Source organism: Podarcis melisellensis (assembly GCF_964234715.1).
Source record: "Podarcis melisellensis genome assembly, chromosome: 4".
Lineage (NCBI taxonomy): Eukaryota > Metazoa > Chordata > Lepidosauria > Squamata > Lacertidae > Podarcis > Podarcis melisellensis.
Window position 1 is genome coordinate 65012701 of NC_138531.1, and position 20444 is coordinate 65033144.

At 41.5% G+C, this 20444-nt stretch overlaps 2 protein-coding genes across 3 annotated transcripts in view; one reads left to right on the top strand and one right to left on the bottom strand.

The window, feature by feature from the left end:
* The first annotated feature begins 392 nt into the window (after positions 1-392).
* Positions 393-15834, top strand: RIOX2 (ribosomal oxygenase 2). 2 transcript variants are annotated; one of them, XM_081908859.1, is made up of 10 exons: positions 393-518; positions 3747-4179; positions 6172-6291; positions 7112-7240; positions 8342-8445; positions 11567-11669; positions 12459-12624; positions 13119-13201; positions 13557-13661; positions 14181-15834. In XM_081908859.1, exons 2-10 carry the CDS (start codon positions 3751-3753, stop codon positions 14337-14339), a joined length of 1398 nt encoding a protein of 465 aa, XP_081764985.1. In that variant the 5' UTR covers positions 393-518; positions 3747-3750; the 3' UTR covers positions 14340-15834. The 2 variants fall into 2 exon arrangements, with proteins under 2 accessions (XP_081764985.1, XP_081764984.1); XM_081908858.1 differs by lacking the exon at positions 393-518 and adding an exon at positions 1554-1696.
* CRYBG3 (crystallin beta-gamma domain containing 3) overlaps positions 15833-20444 on the bottom strand; it is a 59420-nt gene continuing 54808 nt past the window's right edge. Inside the window, exon 22 of the mRNA XM_081908853.1 lies at positions 15833-18915. Coding sequence (XP_081764979.1) covers positions 18827-18915 — 89 coding nt within the window. The 3' untranslated portion in view covers positions 15833-18826. The remainder of the gene's footprint in view (positions 18916-20444) is intronic.

Consider the following 20444-nt stretch of genomic DNA (forward strand, 5'->3'; position numbering starts at 1 on the left):
GAGCCTGAAGGGGGTGCAGTGAGAAAGCTGCGCTTTTCCTGCGCGTCCACACGGCGGCTAAACCGGCACAAGGGAACAAGTCCTAACGCCGCCGCCACGAAAAAGCGCTTATTTCCGCGACCGCCCCGCCTTGCTGTTTGGGAGGCGGGCAAAAAGCAACAAGTCTCCCGCGATAGGAGAGAGGCAGGCGGGTGGGAGGGAGGAGAAGGGAAGGAAGGCGACTCTCCCTCCTCCCGCACAGGAAGCGCGCGGAGGGGCAGCTTCTGCTCACGCTGCAACGCACGTGCACCCAAGCAGGTCGGTATAAAGCGAGGGGCGGCTGCCCGAAGAGCACCTGCGGGTCTCCCCACCCTCCGCCACAGAAATGGCTCCGCTCCCTTCTTCTCCGTCTTCTATTGCAGTGTGAGGCGAGGCCGGCCATGCTCTTCCTGGGCAGGACGCCCATTCCAGCAGCCTAACCCCACAGCAACGTGGAAACTCGCACCTAGTCTCCGCTGCTTATGCACCGTCAGCACTGGGTACTCTTTATGGCCGTATCCCGACGTGCTGCAAATCTAGAACACCCCCCCCACCCCGCTACCATTAAGAAGAGCAGCTCCTGCCGCGCCGCGTGATTCTTGGCCGGCTCTTTGCTTGCCGCTTCATTTCCCATTTTGGAAGCCTAGCCTAAGCTTTTGCATGAATTCCAAGGAGGGTGATTGAAATGCACGTCCCTTCGTTGGAAGGGAGGGCCCGGCGGGACTTTCTGCTGGGATCCAGTTAGGAATACTGCCGGTGCACGTGGATATTGGCGCGAGGGGCTCGAATACGCTGCCAATTTGCCGCTGCTCTTGTGCCGCTAAGAGAAAAGGATGCAGTTGGGAAAACCTTTGGGTTTGTTTTTTTAAGGCGAGGGTAGGTTTTCCGCGGGGCATGAGAACAAGAGGGTCTGCTGTGTGGAAGGAGGTGGGCTTCCTCCACAGAGCAGTCGCTTTCCCTCCTTATTTGGGGATGGGGAACCTGAGGCCTCCAGATATTGCTGGAGTTAACACAAGAAGAGCGCTCTTGCCCTCGGACTCTGCATCTGGTCGGCCACTGAGAGAACAGAATACAGTGGTACCTCTGGTTGCGAACAGGAGCCATTCCGGAGGCCCGTTCGCAACCTGAAAAGAACGTAACCCACGTCTGCTTGTGCATGGGTCGTGATTCGCCGCTTCTGCACATGTGTGTGACTTCATTTTGTGTGTCAGCGCACGCGCAAGCGGCGAAACCCAGAAATAACCCTTTCCGGTACTTCCGGGTCGCCGCTGGACGCAACATGAAAATGCGCAACCTGAAGCAAATGTAACATGAGGCATGACTGTACAGTGGTACCTCGGGTTAAGAACTTAATTTGTTCTGGAGGTCTGTTCTTAACCTGAATACCACTTTAGCTAATGGGGCCTCCTCCTGTTGCTGCGCCACCACTGCATGATTTCTGTTCTCATCCTGAAGCAAAGTTCTTAACCCAAGGTACTATTTCTGGGTTAGTGGAGTCTGTAACCTGAAGTGTCTATAATTCGAGGTACCACTGTAGAGGATTACTGTACATGGCCTTTGGCCGGAACCAGCATGCTCTAGGTTCCTACTTTCTACATGCCCATCAGCTCCAGCCAGCCTCATCAGTAGTCAAGAATAATGGAAAATGCACACCCAACAAAATTGTGGGGTGCAAGCTGTAAGTTCCCCAACTCCCCTTAAATAAACTATTCTGCTTACTGGGTTATGAACAAATTGATTTGAATGGCTGTGGAGATAGCTACCATTGCTTGGATATTTATGACTATCCTGTGGAAAATTGGGTACATGTGTTACCTGTCCCGTTTCACTGCTCAAATGTCAGCTCAGCAGTGTGACTGTTGTGTGGTCTTCTGCAATTCACCCATTTGCAATATGGTGCAACAATACATCTTAATTGCAAGGATTACTGAAATGATGTACACAAAATGCATACTCTTCGTTGGAGCTAAGTAGACCTGGGCTTGATGAGTGCTTGGACAGGACTAAACAGACTGAATTCTGGGATGGAATAAGGGTGGCAAATAAATATACTAATAAAGTTCTTTGAACATGAAAAGTGCTGCATAAATTGGTAAGAATTACATGCTGCTGTTTTTGGAAAGAGCTGAGTGTTGCTTATTCTGAAATAGCTCATTTCCAAATACTACACAGCAGTGATGCACATCCTTAACTTGTTAATGTTTTGATTGGGCCTCCTCAAAGATTTGCAAGGAAACATCATTGCTGTCTCCTTTCTCCCTCCCTATTTTACATTTGCATCTGTCTGTTCCTGTTAACCCCAGTTTCCTGCAGCTTTTAAGTAGGTTTAAACGCAGGGGGACATAAAGTGGTACCCATTAAAATATTTAGTTTAAGATGTAGTGGAACGGAAAATGAACTAATGTTTAATGAATTACCTTGCCTGCCCAGGGGACCACATAGGTTGCTAAATGGTGCAATGGTGATGTGTGCATAATATCTTTGAGCTCCAAAATCTCAACATGCTTTCCATGATGTGTTTCTGTGGCATTGTTAACGCTACTCCCTAGCTGAAACCAGCTGCTAACAAGCAGGCAAGTGTTCTCCCAGCAGAGACTATGGGAGGGTGGATTGAGGACATCAGGGCAATTGCCATTGTCACAGAAAATGTCATGGGATCTCTGGGACTCAAAACAGCAGAATTTTAAAAGCTTTATCTTAAAACTAACATGCATGCAATCTGATAATGGAGGCTTGATGAGCTGAGGTGACCCTGCTGAGATGTGATTAAGTTTTTCCAGAAAGCCTGTGTTTTGAAAACCTAGAAGAGAAGCTGTGAGCTGTATTAGGAAAAAAATGCTAAAGGGAATATCTCATGCAGAATCAAACCAGTTAAGACTAATCTATGCGTACATGTACATCACCCAGTGTCTTCTCAATCTGTATTTGCCTCTGGAAAAGAACAGAGTTTCCAGCTAGCTGACTTTCATATATGTAGTATGAGATAATTTTGACATATTTTAATAAGGTGATACTGACTTGCCCTTAAATATACATATTTGGTGTCAGATTCATTGAGCTATCATCTTCAGTTCAGACCTAATGAATAATATATGTGAAGTTAAGGGGTTTTTTTTTTGTCTTACATGTATCACTGTACATTGTTTGAATTGAATTGTATTTGCCATTTTACCACTCTCAGTTTGAAAAGGTCCTTTTGGCACGCTTCACAATCTTTTTGTTTTAAAGACCTTGAGCAATTTAATAGGTGCAAACATGGCCACCCCTTTTGATGGTCCAATCCTCAGCAGGTTACCCAGGCTGCAGTTCTGTGCACACATAAGAGTGTGATTGAACTTGGTCTTACCTCAGACATAGGGCTCCTCCTCCCGCTTAGTCATCATTTATCCTGATTTGCTTGCACAAAGCTTACTTAGAGGTTAGATTATATCTGGTCTTTTTGAGCATTTGTTCACGGGACAGTTGTACAACGCACATTCATCCTGATTCACTTCCAAGGTGTTTACACTTCCTGTTAATCATTCATTCACCCCACACTTTTCAGTGCATTTTCCTCTCACTTTCCTAACTGCAAAAAGTCTGTTTTGTTGTTGTTTTTAAGTGGATACCTTGTACTAGGGTAACAGAGTGCCTTAATCCACTTTAATTGCATCAAGCTAAAGTTGAATTTCTTCTGCAAAGTAGTGATGCTCTAGAGGCACCCTTAATGTTTTTGCAACTTTATGCAGGACCATGCCCAAGAAAGGAGGGAGACGAGCTGCAACAGAGAAGGAACAACGTTTACCATGTAAACAAGCAAAAGTGGAAGCAACCTCCCCTTGGCTTATGAAATGTGACCATCCAGAGAGCGTATTTGAAAGTTTGATCTCTCCTGTCAAACAAGATGAATTTTTCAGAGAATATTGGGAGCAGAAGCCATTGCTGCTTCAGAGAGAGGAGCCTTCTGTGGCATTGTACTACCAATCTCTTTTTCACTTAACTGACCTGAAAGACATGGTCAAAGAGGGTTTGTACTATGGAAGGGACATTAATGTCTGCAGAAGTATGAATGGGAAAAAAAAGATTTTTAACAAAGATGGCAAAGTCAGCTATGAACAGCTGAAGAAAGACTTTGACCAGAAAAAGGCTACAATACAATTTCACCAGCCCCAGAGATTTAAGGTATGATTCATCAGGTGTCTGTTGTTGTTGGTTGCTTTTGGAGTTTTAATCTGGGATTCTGGAAATTTAAGGAGTAGTCTGTGGTACTATGAGCCTATCCTCTCTTACAATCAGCTGTTGCCAAACTGGATTGAAGAGTCCAGGGACACTGCTAAACTGACTGAGAAGCCATAAATGACTCTGTTTTTATATTGTTTGTTGTATATCAGTCCTAATTGGTAAACAGCCTATTCCCAAGCAAATGCTTAACAATATATTGCTTTTGGATAGTTCTGTTACTTAAAACATCCTCTGGTACATTTGCTTTTAACATTGGCTTGACTTTAGAAAATTGGGGAAATGATACAATTTAAGCTTAAACTTACTTGATTCATTTTTTTGTACTCGAAGGGGGTACCACTGAGTGCCAGTCTTGCAGAAAACATGGGCTCTTTTAGAACTACGATGATGATATAAAACCAATATTTCTAGTGTAGAAGAAAGAATGATTCAGGATGTCCTTTTGAGTCTTTAGGAGGAAAAAGTCACATTTGGAAGAGGTGAGTCAATGCCAGTTAGAAATTAGTATTCCTTTTGTGTACGAACTACAGATTGTTTTCAGGAGAATTCCTTTACAGAATCATGATTAAAGAATAACAGGTGGGACCAAAAATGAAAAAAAATGTTGCAGTGTGGTCTAACTGGCCTAGTCTTCTTTCAGGGCATTCTGTGCCATTTCTCTCCCCTCCTATGCCCCAGGTTTTCTGATACACACACATCTGTCCAGCATTTTGTAGCTCCTGAGCATTGTAGTTGTTTAGTTGTGTCCGACTCTTCGTGACTCCACGGACCACAGCACGCCAGGCACTCCTTCCTTAGTCTGTGCTTATTAGACCACTAGGGATTTTCCTCTCTCTTCTTGTTTCAGCAAACTTAGGGATTTCCCTGAGGATGCTAACTCAAAAGACACCCTGAACCATTCTCATTTGTACACTAGAAATACTGGTTTCATATCATCATTGGATTATCTGATACGTAAATTATATGATAATAATTGCTGTTGGGTAAAGAAGAAGTGTAACATATGATGAGAGGAACAAGATACATATACAGTACAAACAATTGCTTTTTGTTTGCTATTCAAATTCAATTTGTGGATTATGGAATTAAGACAGTTCATGAGAATATTCTATAAACTCAATGTTACATACTCATATCCCAGTAGCCCATTTTTTGGAATGAAGCAATGAGCCCTTTAAAAAAATCTGTATAATGAAGTTACTACACAAATAGATTTGTAAGGAAACACTGCAGTTAATGCGTTGGTGCCTGAGCTTGTGCAAGCTGCTTCTACTTGATTTTTGCAGATTCCCTGCTCCCACTATAGTCTTCCATGCCACACATCCAAGGCCTTTCCTGACAGTGGAGAGTGGAGTGGAGAGTCAGGGGATGTCTGTGGTTGGAAAAGCGTCATTGAGTAAGCAAACATTGGCTTGCACAACTCGCTTCATTTCAATAAAAGTAACTTTATTTGAAGGGAAAGCAAAAAGGAGCAGTGATTTGGTTGGCTGGAAGGAATGGCCCAGCAACACTATGCAGAACAGGATTTAGTAGTATATTGTTACCCGTATAAGTGGCTTAATTGTGGTTTGCATTGGCAGGCATCTTGAAACCATTTACACTGGAAAGAGACTGAATTTAGCATGTGTTGAAACTTCTGTTTTCTGCCTACTTCTCATCTAGCTTGCTGACATGTTTTCAGATAATGCAGCAGCTGTATGAATGCCTGTGTGTGCAACAGACACACTTTACCTGTGGGAAAGTTGCACTCTTTTATTCTTCTGACCTTTTATAAAGCAGGTCAGGCAGACATCTTGTTTAGAGTGATACATGTTTTTGGAACAATTGGATTGCAAATATAATGGGTAAATATGATAGGAGAATAATGGAGGTTGCCTTGGCATTGTCAACTGTTTCTCTGTCTCTTCCCTCCTTTTTTCTTTTTCTTTTTAGGATGAGCTCTGGAGAATCCAGGAGAAGCTGGAATGCTACTTCGGCTCATTGGTTGGATCTAACGTTTACATTACCCCTCCAGGGTCCCAAGGCCTGCCACCACACTACGATGATGTTGAGGTAAGAGGGCCCACGATGGCCAGTACGTTTCTTGTGTGCAAGAGTTTCGCAAAGTAAAATTAAGTTACAGGTAGGTAGCTGTGTTGGTTTGCTGTAGTCGAAACAAAATAAAAATAAAAAGTCCTTTCAGTACCACCTTAGAGACCAACTAAGTTAGTTATTGTTATGAGCTTTCGTGTGCATGCACACTTCTTCAGATACACTGAAACAGAAGTCACCAGACCCTTATATATAGTGAGAGGGTGAGGAGGGGTATTACTCAGAATATTACTCAGAATGTGTGATCGGCTGATAGGTGTGCTAAACCTGGTGACGACTGTTAATGACTGCAATTGGTCTTCCAGGAAAAAGCAAGGGGTGAGATGGCTAAAAATAGCTTTATCATGTATAATGAGATAAGAATCCAATGTCTCTATTCAGACCAGGTCTCTCCATGGTTTTAAGTTCGGTAATAAGTTCCAATTCAGCAACTTCTCTTTTTCCAGTCTATTTCTGAAATTCTTTTGTAATAAGACAGCTACTTTGAGATCTTGTATAGAATGTCCTGGGAGATTGAAGTGTTCTCCTACTGGTTTCTCTGTCTTGTGATTAATTTTGTGGAAGTCATTACATGCTTCCACAATAGTACATGGATGATGCGTGCACATATCACATGTGGATTCTGTTCGAAATAAAACCTAGTACTACTTTCAACATTTACAAGTATTCTGTTCTGAATAAAGAACTCACTTGCAACAAATGTTTATTCCATAGTGAACTTAGCTGAAAGTCTGAGGAACGGTGAAGCTTTTTGATGCTTACTGACTTACGGTCTTTGCAGGTGTTTATCCTACAGTTGGAAGGAAAGAAGCACTGGCGACTCTATAAGCCTACTGTACATTTAGCTCAAGAATACAACACTGAGCCCGAGGAGAAGATAGGGACTCCAACACACGACTTCATATTAAAGGTATTTGTGTCAGAAACACCTCTGGGTGCCTGAGCTATAGATGAAGAAAATGTCTAAGACCTTGACATATTTCGCTGTTGGCAAATAAGGTTGCCTGTACCCTCTAGGTCTTAAAGAGAGAGATTGGTTGTCTTGTTTGATATAGCTTATTCCGCTATGCCTCTCCTTTCAGTCACATTTTCCAGTGTCACTTCATACAAGCCTTTCCACTGTTAGGAGAATGAGAGGGCACAGATGTGTCCTGGTGTTGTTCTTGTTATTTAGCAGTCCCATTTTGGAAGTTGATTTAAATTTGGGTAGTATTGTGAGCTTCTATGAGCTGGCAATGCTTCATGCTTCTGTGGTAAACTGCAGTGAATATCGTGTAAATTTACACAGTTCCAGGATTAATACAGTGGTACCTTAGGTTACAGACACTTCAGGTTACAGACTCTGCTAACCCAGAAATTGCACCTCGGATTAAGAACTTCGCTTCAGGCTGAGAACAGAAATCATGCCACAGCAGCAGCGGGAGGCCCCATTAGCTAAAGTGGTACTTCAGGTTAAGAACAGTTTCAGGTTAAGAACGGACCTCCAGAACGAATTAAGTTCTTAACCCGAGGTACCACTGTACCTGTCAATGAAACAATTGCTTTGTTTGTTTGCTTTGCTGCTGTCTTATAGTTCTTATTATTTTATTGCTTAGTCTGAATTAATTGTACTTTGTTGTTTTTTGCATTTCTGGAGCTTTCTGCATTTGTTAATTAGTGCTGCGCAGTGTGTTTTATCTGCTGCTTGGCCTAGTACCTGCTGCTCTGCCTTTTTAGTATTGATCATTGTAAGGCAACTTAAATACTATTCACTTTTTTCTTTTTTTCTTTTTAATAAAAAAGTAGGTTTTTAACAGTCCATGGAGCTTAGCTGTAGGATTTTGGATGTCTGCAGCACAGCTCCACATGAAAATGGGGAAAATTCTGTAACATGACAGAATTGTCTATTCAGCTGTTTGTGTTTTTGTTATTGAGAGAGTAATTTTTCTTGATTTTGCAAGCACAGCAATGTAGCCTTAATAAACTGTCAAAATAATTTATTTTTAACTGTCCTGCCCACTTTTTCTTCCAGCCAGGAGACCTGCTATATTTTCCAAGGGGTACAATACATCAAGCTGACACACCTCCTGGGATATCACACTCTACTCATGTGACCATCAGTACCTATCAGAACAAGTAAGCACTCTGCCTTATTCTTCTAGTATGAGTTTTCTTGTCAGTGACTTTAAACTAAATGAATTGGACAAGCTATTTTTATTTTGTTTTAGCTATAGAAGATTTATATTCTATACCACTTAATTAACCAAAGCTAAACAGTTTACATAAGGCAGGCATGTCCAAAGTCTGTTTCAGGGGCTCACGGCCCTTCACTTCATCAAATTTGGCCCTCTTTGGAAAAAGTTTGGACACCACTGACATAAAGCAACATAAAACATTCATTGCATTCATTGTTTTGTTTTTAAGGAAAATAGTACTAGCTTAGAAGATCTGGGGGTGGGGAACCTTTGGCCCTCCAGATGTTGCAGAACTATAACTCCCATCATCTCTCGTGTCTTTCCAATAGGCAAAATCCTTAATTGGAACAAGAATCTCTGTTACATTAAGCAGGGATTTAGAGACAAGAATGGGAGGCAGTGAAGAAGTAGGGGAATAATGAAGTCAGATCCTGGGTTTCATGCTGGGGTTTTGTGTTCATGTAGTAAACATAGCTGAAGTTAGGTGTTCAGGCAGCAAAGTGATTTTTTAACAAAAAAAAAAATCAGCAGCAAATGGAACTATGATTCAGCAGCAAATGGAACTATAGTTAAGTTGGGACCAGAAGCAACAGAACAGTTGGTTTTTTAAGCCCATGGTACTGAATATGTTCAGGAAGAGATTTCCATGCTGTGGTACCATGAACTTCATATAGAATAGCCACAGTGCTAATTAGCCTTGTCATGAAACACTTTGTTTCTTCTGTGGAGGCCAGTGGCATTGGCAACTCTGTGGTCATTGTAGCTAGATACATACTCCTAGGCAGCCCTCTGGCTAGTTCCTCCTCCTTCAGAAGGACAGAGGACAGGAGAGAGCATTCTCTGGCAGCCCCAAAGGTGTGGAACTCCTTCCCTACAGAGGTGTGCCTGTCACCTTCATTATATAACTACCAGCAAATGTTTAAGACACACCTCTTTACCCTGCCTTTTGACTCTTGAGATGTATATTTTTAAGGCCCGCCTTATTTCTGTAGTTGTATGTTGTTTTAAACTGTTTTTAATCTTGAGTTATAATGTGCTTTGATGTTGTAACCTGCCCTGGAACCTTAGGGTGAAGGGTGGGTAATTAATAATAATAATAATAATAATAATAATAATAATAATAATAATTAATGGCCCATCCCAGGGAGGGGTACCCAACTATAATGCTGGCTTGATCAGATCACATTCCCTGGATTAAGGTGTTTGTCACTTCTCCTTTCCACCTAAATCCAAAGAAGCTCTCTAGGTTCTGAACTGGTGTATGTCATCATTAATGGACTGGATGAGGGTGAACAAATTGAAACCTAATCCAGAGGAGACAGAGGTGCTCTTGGTCAGTCAGAAGGCAGAACAGGGAACAGAGATTCAGCTTGTGCTGGATGGGGTAACATTTGCCCCCAAAACACAGGTTTGCAGTTAGGGTTTTCTCCTGGACTCACCTCTGAATATGGATGCCCAGGTCTCTGTGGTGGCCAGGAGTGCATTTATTTGCACAGTTAAAGCTGGTGCACCAGCCGCACCTGTTCCATAAAAGATGTCTGATTTGGCCACAGCCTTAGTTACATCATGTTCTAACATGCTATGTGGGGGCCACCTTTGAAAAGTGCTCAGAAACGTCAACTGGCTCAAAGAGCTACAACCAGGACTGGTTATAGGGAGCAGGCGACTCCCTTGTTACAACAGCTCCACAGGCTACTGGTCTGTTTCAGCGCACAATTCAAAGTGCTTGTTATCACCTATAAAGCCCAATATGGCTTAGGTTCAAGCTATGTGAAGTATCAGGTTCCCTCATATGAATCTTCCTGGGGAGGCCCTTCTCTCAATCCTGCCATCCTCACAGGCACACTTGCTGCAGACTCGGTGGCTGCTTCCAGACTGGAACTCCCTCCCTAGAGAAGCTAGGCTGTCCTTCCCCCAGCAAGTGAATACCTCCTTTGGGCTTTGGGGAATTGACTGCTTTTAATGAAAGGGCTGGTCCCATGCTATTTTTATTATAATTATTGGTATGTTTTAAACAGATGTTATATAGTTTTAATTCTGTCAATATTTAACTGTATTTTAGGGATTATTTTTCTATGTTTTTAGCAGTTCTTATTTTTATCTGTGAGTGTCACCAGGGGAAAAGGGGTGGGATAATAAATGCCATATTTTTCCGTGTATAAGACTAGGTTTCCCCCCTAAAATATAATGTCCAAAATTTGGGTATGTCTTATACATGGGGGCCATCTCCCCCTATTTTCTTAAATCGGAGTCCCCCAAAATAGGGGCGTCTTATACATGGGGGTGCCTTATAGACAGAAAAATATGGTTTGTTTATTTATTTACCCACCTACCTACCTACCTCGAATCCCCGCGGTGGGGTGAGCTCTCGTCTTTCTGTCCCAGCTCCTGCCCACCTAGCAGTTCAAAAGCACCCCTAAGTGCAAGTAGATAAATAGGTACCGCTTTATAGCGGGAAGGTAAACGGCGTTTCTGTGTGCTGCGCTGGTGCCGGCTCGCCAGAGCAGCTTCATCACGCTGGCCACGTGACCCGGAAGTGTCTCCGGACAGCGCTGGCCCCCGGCCTCTTAAGTGAGATGGGTGCACAACCCTAGAGTCAGACACGACTGGCCTGTACGGGCAGGGGTACCTTTACCTTTACCTACCTACCTCTGTTGAGGTGGACAATTTAATCCATTAGACTTTTCCATGCTGTTTCTCACCTACCTGCTTTTTCTGTACAGGAGACCACACTGAAGCTGTGTTACACTATCCTAAGCAATGCGAGTGGAGCATCTTTCAGGCGCTTGTAGCTAGCAGCCTGTCAATGACCTATGCTTCCTTAGGATGCCCTGAAAGAATTAGACTGTATTTCCTGATCACCTAGGATATGAGTATACATGATAGTATTTTTGCTAAACTTTCTCAGTTTCAGTCCATGTGGGTTAATAGGATGTGCTGGATGAGCACTTGACATTCAAAACCAGTTTGCTTTCTCTTTACCCTTAGCAAGAAACATTGCACTGAATTAACTGGCTTGACATTAATGCCTTTGTTTCCCTCCCCTCCCCCTTGTATGGCAGCTCTTGGAGAGATTTTTTCCTGGACGTGGTTCCTGGACTAGTGTTGGATACGGCGAAAGAGGATGTTGACTTTCGGAGGAGCATTCCAAGGCAGTTACTGATGGTAAAGATGCAGAGCTAAAGAAAATGAAGAGCAGTGTGCTTGCTGTCAGAGGAAAAGTCCATAGCCACCATTTTAAACACAGAGTAACTCCCATAATCTCCACTAGTAGTTTCATAATGTTGGAAGAGGTCAGCCTTGTTTTTTTAGCAGCAGATCTTCTTTACTGTGCGGTCACATTTGTTTGCAAAACTAAGCCAGGAAGCTTTTTAAACCAAACAGTGTACAAGCTGCACCCTGGCACCTATAATAGTCCCAGCAAGTGTAGGCAAAACTGCAGAGTTTTGTTATGGGTCTTGTAATAAAGAGAGCTAATTGCTAGCCTTCAAGTTTCCATCTGTAGCTTGATCCAGTAGCTTTCAAAGAAGAACACTAAATCCAAATTAATACCAAATTTTATGTTTTGATAATGTGGCATTTGAGTCTATGTAACTTAGCCACTGCTGCCTTCCCATAACTGGCTACAGGAAGAAGAGTTAAACCGAACACTTGTTTGTTCCGAAAATCTTGCCTTTGCAATTCTGTCCCAGCACAGCAGGTGATGATGATTACAATTTGTTATTTGCCCTTCACCCTAAGGTCCCAAGCTGGGTTGCAACAATAAAACACAACATTAATATTAAAACACAATATTGCACAATATTAAAAACTGTTTAAAACAGCTTATAATGACAAAAATAAGGTTGGGAGCCAACATCTGCAATGCCTGGAGATCTTTGGATTGCATTCTCAAGTAAATTAGGATCGTGTTTCTAACTACTAGCATAAATTCTTTTTGGTCTTTTTCTTTAGAAGGCGGATTTATCTGATTCATCCAAGCAATTAAGTGGCTTCCTGAGATGCCTTGCAGACCGTCTGGAAAATGGTAGAGAATTGAGGTCATCCGACATGAAAAAAGACTTCATTATGAACAGATTACCTCCTTTCTTGGGGACTAGCTTTGACTCTCTGGCTCCAGGTAACATTTTAAGTTTGCAGAGGGTGCTTTTCATAAAGTGTGGGGACTGGGAAGACAGTTTGTTCCATAGATGTAGCAGTAAACCAGTTATTTACACATATTACATATGGAACCGGGCCATCGATTAGTTTAATGTGTGGATTGGTTCAGAGAGCCTGTACAGATGTTACATTTCTGAAGATTCTCTTCCCTTCTTTCCTTTTTTTGATATTTCAATTAGCATTTTAAGAGGGACCTAGATTATACTGCAGCAGCTATGTCAGTGATAGATGGCATTTTGCATTTTTTTCTATTTAGGAAAATAGCCTGTGATCTTCCATGACTCTGCTTCAGCTGTTATACTGTACATACAAGGTGACTGAACTAAGGAGATATTTACAAGAATTAGCCAACTGCACTAACTTCTGCACCTGCTCTTAGTCAAGAGAGATGTAAGCAGCACAGGCTAGCTTGCTGCTCCTCTCACTGAACTAATGCTATTCTTCCTTGTCTAGGTGGAGCACTACCAAAAATAGACAGTACAATCAGGTTGCGGTTTAAAGACTACACCGTAATTGCAGTGGAACCAGACCTTTTGGTGAGTACAGAGGAAGTGCTTGTAGAGACTTGCTTTTCAGTGAGGAATTGGGTGTATGTTATTTTTAGGCTGCTTGAATCCCACAGCATGTGACTGGGATTTGCTCTGACATTATAGCAATTCAGTTCTGTTTTGTAAAGAGAAAGTGTTACACTGTTTTGTAGGAGTTTCAAAGACAGCCTTTGAAATATAACCAGGTGCTGGCCTTAGCTAAGGAATTTCCTAATTACTACTGCTAAAAAATAAGAAAGGTGAGGCTTTTAAAGTTATGGTAAAATGGAGCAGGAATTTTGCAAGTGCTTTGATGTTGATTGATAAATTACAATGTCTTTTCTGTTTCTCTCTCGTTTTTTAGGAAGAGTCTCACAAAGAAATGGTTTTTGTCTATCACTCTTTAAAGAACAAGAGGGAAGTCCATATGATGGGGGATGAGGATATGAATGAGGATGGAATAGCAGAGGTTTGTTTTTAATTCTGCTTGTTAGGTCAGTCATTGATGAAGTCCATGTGGAAATTCCTTATTTTCAGATCTGTCTCTTATAGCCCCCCTCCACACCTGGTGCTGGTCAGCAGTACGTTAAGTTTTTGCCAGACTGCTGTTTGGGTTTGTCTGTTTTAAAAGCTGTGTACAATTTGTTGGCAATATGAGAACGCTGCTGGGTCAGACCAAGGACCCATTTACTCCATTACTTTGTCCCAATTGTAACCAGCCAGATCTCCAAAAACCCACAGGTGTGGTATGAAGGTGGTAACTGATATTCAGGATATACTGCCTGTGTGCCTGGAGGAGGTTGCATTTAGCTAGCCTAGTCAATGTAATATAGAAACATGTGTTGATAGATTTATAATAACTCTGTTCATCTGTATAACAGCAGTAACTACTGGCGCAGGATATATTATTCATATTGGTGAGCATGAAATGTGTCAAATGTTTAGTTCAATATGGCGTTAATAACACACACACTCTTTCTCTTTCTAGACTCATGGGTTACGATTTCCGCTCTCGCATATGGATGCGTTGAAGCAAATTTGGAGCGGTAACACTGTCCGTGTTAAAGAACTGAATCTGACTTCAGATGCAGAAAAAGAGAACTTGGTGGTATCATTGTGGAGTGAATCGCTCATTGAAGTAGTCTAGAGGCATGATCCAGTCAAAGTTAAGTATTCGTAGGTCTCTTAGATGTTGCTGGGAGAATCAAGTGTGCCCTTAAATTAAAATAGAAGGGACCCAAGGCACCAGCCAGCCAAAGTTAAAAGTGCTTAAATCTGCCATTGCACAGAAACAGCAAAACGTTACCTCAGGCATACAAAGGCTTTTTACATAGTTTTTGTATGCGTAGTGAGTAAGGGTACTACTAGGTTTGTTGAACATAAAAATAACACACAGAAGGGTAAATGGGGAAGCTGTGGCCCTCAAGGTGTTGTTGGACTCCCAAGGCTGTGGGAGATGTGGGGAGCCGCAAGTTCAGCATCCCTGGTGCACAGTAGGAATGAATGGTTCATGCTTTTCCTGGTTTCAGCAGTAACATATGTACAGTGTGGTACCTCGGTTTACAAACTTAATCCATTCCAGAAGTCCGTTCTTAAACCGAGGCCTCCCACTGGTCGGCTTCCGTTCTTAAGACTGTAAACCGAATCGTTCGTAAACAGGGCTGTTCTTAAACTGAGGTACCACTGTACACCTAAAGTAAGGAGGCCTGGTCTTGCCATACGAAAGCCAGTGACACCCCAAATTGTGGATAGTGCCATGGGCTGCAAACATAAAAGCGTCGGCCCTTTTTTGGGGTGAAAGTGTGCTTTGTTGTACAGAAAAAGCCAACCTGCACTGCATCTCATAAAGGATGCATCATGTAATTAGTTGCATGAAAAAGCAACAGTAAAAGCACAAAGGAGCAGAAGCCACTTTATAACTATCTGCCCAAGCCAAATGATACAGAGTTTACCTGGGTGTAACTATTCAAGGTGTATAAATTGAGAAGAACCAGACACACATAAAAATGTGATAAACAGTATTGCACCACAATAAGTAAGAATGGAACGTTGTTACTTACTGTGACGCTTCCTCCTTGTTTGGTAGGCTAAGGCATCCACTGTGGGTTGTGTCTTTCGCATTTGCCTATTGTGTGAGCTTGCACCATGGGAGGAAAGAGACTGAAACAATTGTGGTTCTCGCACACTTTATCATTTGCCTTCCTTTCTAGCCAGGCAACAACTGGATTGAAAACTACCACATGGTTCAGTTTGCTTCATTGATCAATTAATAACATCTGGGCAGCACCTCCCATAGATCAGTATGTGGGGCATATGTTTTTAATGCTCCTTCATCCTTACAATTCTATACCGGTGTTGTGAACAAAACCCAGGAGGCCTTTACCACATTCTTGCCCACCTCACCCCCAAATGCAAAGCATTGTCTCTTCTATTGTTTTTATCTGCTGCTGTCCTTTACAATTTTAGTGTGACAGTGTTTTTTCTTAAATACTGTGATCTTGTATTTTATCATGCAAGTTTCCTTGTAATGGCTTGGCACCACAAGGTAGCTTAAAGCTACTTTTATATAATGAAGGTTTGAATTGATATTTGGAAAACAAAGCAATACATCTCGTGTAACGAAAATAAAACTGCTGATACTATTTTGAAGTATTTTTAATCCAATAGCAGAGAGAAAATGTCAACTATATACACTATATATAAGGTCACTTTTGGACAAAATGTGATAACTGGCATTCTGGTTTTTAGGGGGGGGAATTCTCCCTTGCATCATTTAAAAAATATTATTGCAGTTTGCGATAAATATACCATGAACAGGATAAAGGCAATCCACCCCTTCTATCCTTTAACACTTTATATACATTAAATATACACACGTACATTCCAGTCAGAATGACCCTCTAAACTCTACAGCTCAAGTATTGTGTCTCTGTGGGTACAAGCCTTGTGGATAGAAATAGTCCCACAGGTGCAATAGAGCTGATTTGGTCCCAGTACCACCATGTCTAATAAAGTTACTGGTCTTTCAAAGCACCAGTCTGTAAGTCCTTCACTTTTGGGAGCTGTGCCTGTGGTGGGACTAGAGCAAATACAGACGTACCTTAGAAGCCAAACGGAATCTGTTCGGCAACCAAGGCACGGCTTCTGATTGGCTGCAGGAGCTTTCTGCATGCAATCGGAAGCCACGTTAGACATTCGGCTTTCAAAGCATGTTCACAAACCGGAACACTCACCTCCGGGTTTGCGGCGTTCAGGAGCCAAAACGTTCAACTGGCAAGGCATTCGGCTTCCAAAATACGACTGTATCCTAAAAATCTGCTGCGCTTGAGAGTGCAACTCCATTCACGCTTACTTAGATTCCTGTTGAATCAGGCTTACTCCCACTAAGTGGGGTTTTTATTGTAGTCATAGTTACATAACACTGATACACCAAATGAGAGCATCTTATTTGAGGTTGACTGGATTTTACATAGTCTTGAAAGCACTTTTTTAAAAAAAGTATTAAATGTAGTTTCAGAATTGTTTGATTTTAGCATACACAAATTCCATCTATTAAATAAGTGCTTCAGATGAAAATACATTTAAAGATCCTAGTGACGTAAAAAATGAAAAAGTAGGTGTATTATTTATTTTACAATCTAAAGTGCTTATTAGGATGCAGTGCACACACACACATATGCAGCATTTCACCTTGCATAGCTCCCTTGGTTCTAGAAAAACTAGGTTTTTTTAGGATACGAAGACTGAACTGCTGGTAGAGGTTGTGCAAGAGCCAATCAAGGCTGCTGTTACTGGTGTGAGCTACTGCAACAGTTTGCGGCCCAGGGTGCCTCTGCTGCTTCTGCAACCAGTGACAGGAGATGTGGCAAGGTCAGTTAAGTCTCCAGAATGCATGTGGCTGATGGCACAATGCAGCAGAGTTGTGGCTCAAGCCCTTAGGTAGATGTTAATATATTAAGAATGCCATATCTTCATTATAAAAATAGAGGTTTCCCCCCAAAGTTTTTACTTTCTCCTTAACTGTGCAGCTATAGCAAATATGAGAAATCTAGTCTTGCACTGTTTGGTTTTAGCTATTCAAGCTTGATGTTCAATTGTTTCCAAAAAAATACATTAAGGTACACAGAAATAACAAACTGATCCAGCTTCCAGGTGCATAACACAGTTGCATGGAAAGCTACATGTGCGAACAGGCCCTGAACATGTGGCCACCATTTTCATTTATTGACATAAGAGGTTGCATACCTCAAGCCCTTTAAAAGTGGTTAAAATTCTGCTAAATTCAGTCCCTGTGGCTCCTCATTTCCTGCCAAAGCAGCCAGTCAGAAGGATTTTAATTACTAGGGGCTCCAGATACACTGGAGTGAACAACTGTATTAGACTGCAAATTTAGTTTTAAACTCAGACATTGTTTTGCACAATTCCAATTTAAGTTTGAGTTTAAAACTAAGAGCAAAGATGAAAGTGGAAAGGTTCTTGCAGGATAGGCAGAAGCAGAGCTCCAAGTCTGAATTTATCTTCAACTGGAATTTTCATATCCTTTTACACTTAGGTTTTCCGTATTTTAGGAAAGGGTTTTTTTTAAAAAAACAAAACCAAACAATTTGCATATGTAAAGTGGTACAAATAGTGCTGGTGCAACTTTCCAGAAAACAGCTGAATGTGTGGTGTTGACTTGTTCTCTAGTGGATGAACTACGCTAAGGCTTAGAGCTATGTTAAGTTTATCAAACGCTTTTGGCGTTCTGATTTTAATAACTCATAAGTGGAAGGGAAAAAACCCAGGGCACAATCCAGCCAAAGTTAATCACTGCAAAAACCAAGCATATACTTTAATCTCCCTAGTTAAACACTTTTTAATCTCATTGGTTTTTAACTGGCTGGAATTGTGGCTACAGTAGGTAGACTAGAACAACAGCAGAAAGTTTTCTATACAAAATCTGAATCATTGCCAATATTTCTCTGTGACAATGCTCTGTACATTACCAAGCTACTAGTGAATAGTTTAAACTAGTCACTAGATCTCTTGCATAAATTCTCCTCTACAATAAAATACTATTGAGAATGGAGAATTAGCACTAAGCTTAACATTAAATAAGCTGTCTTTTCATATACAGTTTTCAAAGCATTTGTTTTATCGCCATTTTGAGTTTCAATGATGAAACTTACCTGAGGCAAAACACTCAATTTTTCAAAAGTGAGATATATCTAGATATGAGGAAACAGTGCAATAATCAAAAAGCTTCTACTTGTAGCTTAAAACTGTAGGAGATGCATTTCAGCTCAAAGTTTTGTTGTTTTTTAGCTCTCACATGATAAGGAAAAGGGGGTAAAAAACACATAATTAGCAAGTAGAGAATGTTTGCATAATCACCACTGTAGCATTATTGCTTAATAGGACTCTGCTGAATATGCCATTGCTCTTATCTGTTCACAAGGGTAAAGAAGACAATATAAGATTCAGCATTCCATTGCCACTTAAAACATGTGACAGTTTTGGATTCCCTGGCTAGCAGAGTCAGGCACATTCTATAACACGCTCCAGTGCTGTGTGACTTCAGTAGTTTGTTCAACAGTGTTTTCATCCCACATTTGTTCAGAGTTTAAAATGGCTTTATAGTGGAGTGAGACACACTCACAATATTTCGAAGTCCCATATTTGTGTGCATTTGCTGGTGTCGAGCTGGTTTACAACAATGTGGCTCCTGTCATAATAATATCCTCCTAAAATAAGAGACATTTGAGAAGGTCAATAGTTCACGTCAATTCATTATTGATTATTTATAAGCCTATTTTTTCCATTGCACTAAATGTGCCGTACTTGTAAAATGTTAACACCTAAAAACTATTTTAAAAATCGTTTTCATTAGAAAACCCTCTTTCAAGCTAAACTGGAAGCAAGATGGTGACAATATATACACGTGATCCAGAATTAATTAGTCCTGCACAGTGTATTTCAGGCAATTTTTTTTTTGCCTTATATTTTTTCTGTTTTTCCAGCTTATGTAGGACAACTTTCCAGTGTGCAAAGAGCTGCTATCTATAAAGGTTTTCTTTATGATTCTGAGAAAAAGTGGTTGTATTAAAGCTGCAGTGACGCCTGGGTCTGTCCAGACTCTGTTGATGCCCTGGCCCTGTTATTAAGTGCCAATAATTGTATTCTTAAGCTGAGAGCCTAATGTATGCATGGCAATTTGGAACGCAAATACTGACAGACATGAAAAATCTGACCTCAAAGTCAGGCAGAAATGGCATACTTTATAACAGGGATGGCCAAACTTCGCCTCCTGCTGTTTTGGGACTACAATTCCCATCACCCCTGAACCCTGGTCCTGTTAGCTAGGGATTGTGGGAGTTGTAGTCCCAAAACAGCTGGAAGGCCAAGTTTGGCTCTATAAGGCAGCACTGCAGAGTATTCCCCCCGCCCCCCCCCAAAAAAGCTAAGCAAAATATGATCATTGTAGCTAAATGGATTATCCAAATTCAATCTTGGATACACAAAGTGCGTTTTATCATTGTTTATAAACACATGAATCTTTTATTTGGTTTCACTGCGTGCTTATGGAAACTGCAGCTGCTGCTAGCATAGCAAAGTAATATTCCTTTAGATTCCATTGTTACTGGCAAGACAAAAAACAAAGAGTCCTGCTGGATCAGACCAAAGGCTCATCTAATCTAGCCCAGCATCTGTGACACCACCTCCAGTTAACCCTCCCCTGGCTTTCCTACAGCGTTTGTACCCAGAGATAGTGTGCCACTGGTTCTGTCCATCCACTATGCTTTCCTTTAAAACCAAGCACTACAGCTTGCTTGTTCTGGCTTATAGGCTTCTAGCATCAGTGGATAAACACCTATACATGGTGTCACTATCTCTGGCACATACCCTTTAACTTGAAGTGCTTTCACCTCTTTGGATTTTTGTCACGATCCCCTACAAATACTTTGATTGCATAGTTCTACCCTGCTCTTAAGTTGGACAATTATAAACATTATTTGGACAATCAAGGCTGATACTGACAAGGGCCAGCCTATTCAGAAAGCGGGCCAAGGAACTTGGAGCATTACTAAGCTTAAAGCTAAATGAAGCAATTACTTCTGGTGAAATACTTCCTAGGAGGCATGATTTTCATGATTTGAGTATCCAATGTGATTTTGACGATGAAGCCTTTTGACTTCAGTTGCGAAAAGATCTAAGGATATTGCTATTTAGATGGACTAAATGCATTCGTGACCTCAGTGTGCAGAAGAGCTCA

Excerpts from the sequence above, each read along its gene's own strand:
- RIOX2 (XM_081908858.1), top strand. The coding sequence starts at position 1,569 with ATGGCCTTTGGCCGGAACCAGCATGCTCTAGGTTCCTACTTTCTACAT. Across the intron at positions 4,180-6,171 it reads ACCAGCCCCAGAGATTTAAG|GATGAGCTCTGGAGAATCCA; the intron begins GTATGATTCATC and ends TTTTCTTTTTAG. Across the intron at positions 6,292-7,111 it reads CACACTACGATGATGTTGAG|GTGTTTATCCTACAGTTGGA; the intron begins GTAAGAGGGCCC and ends CGGTCTTTGCAG.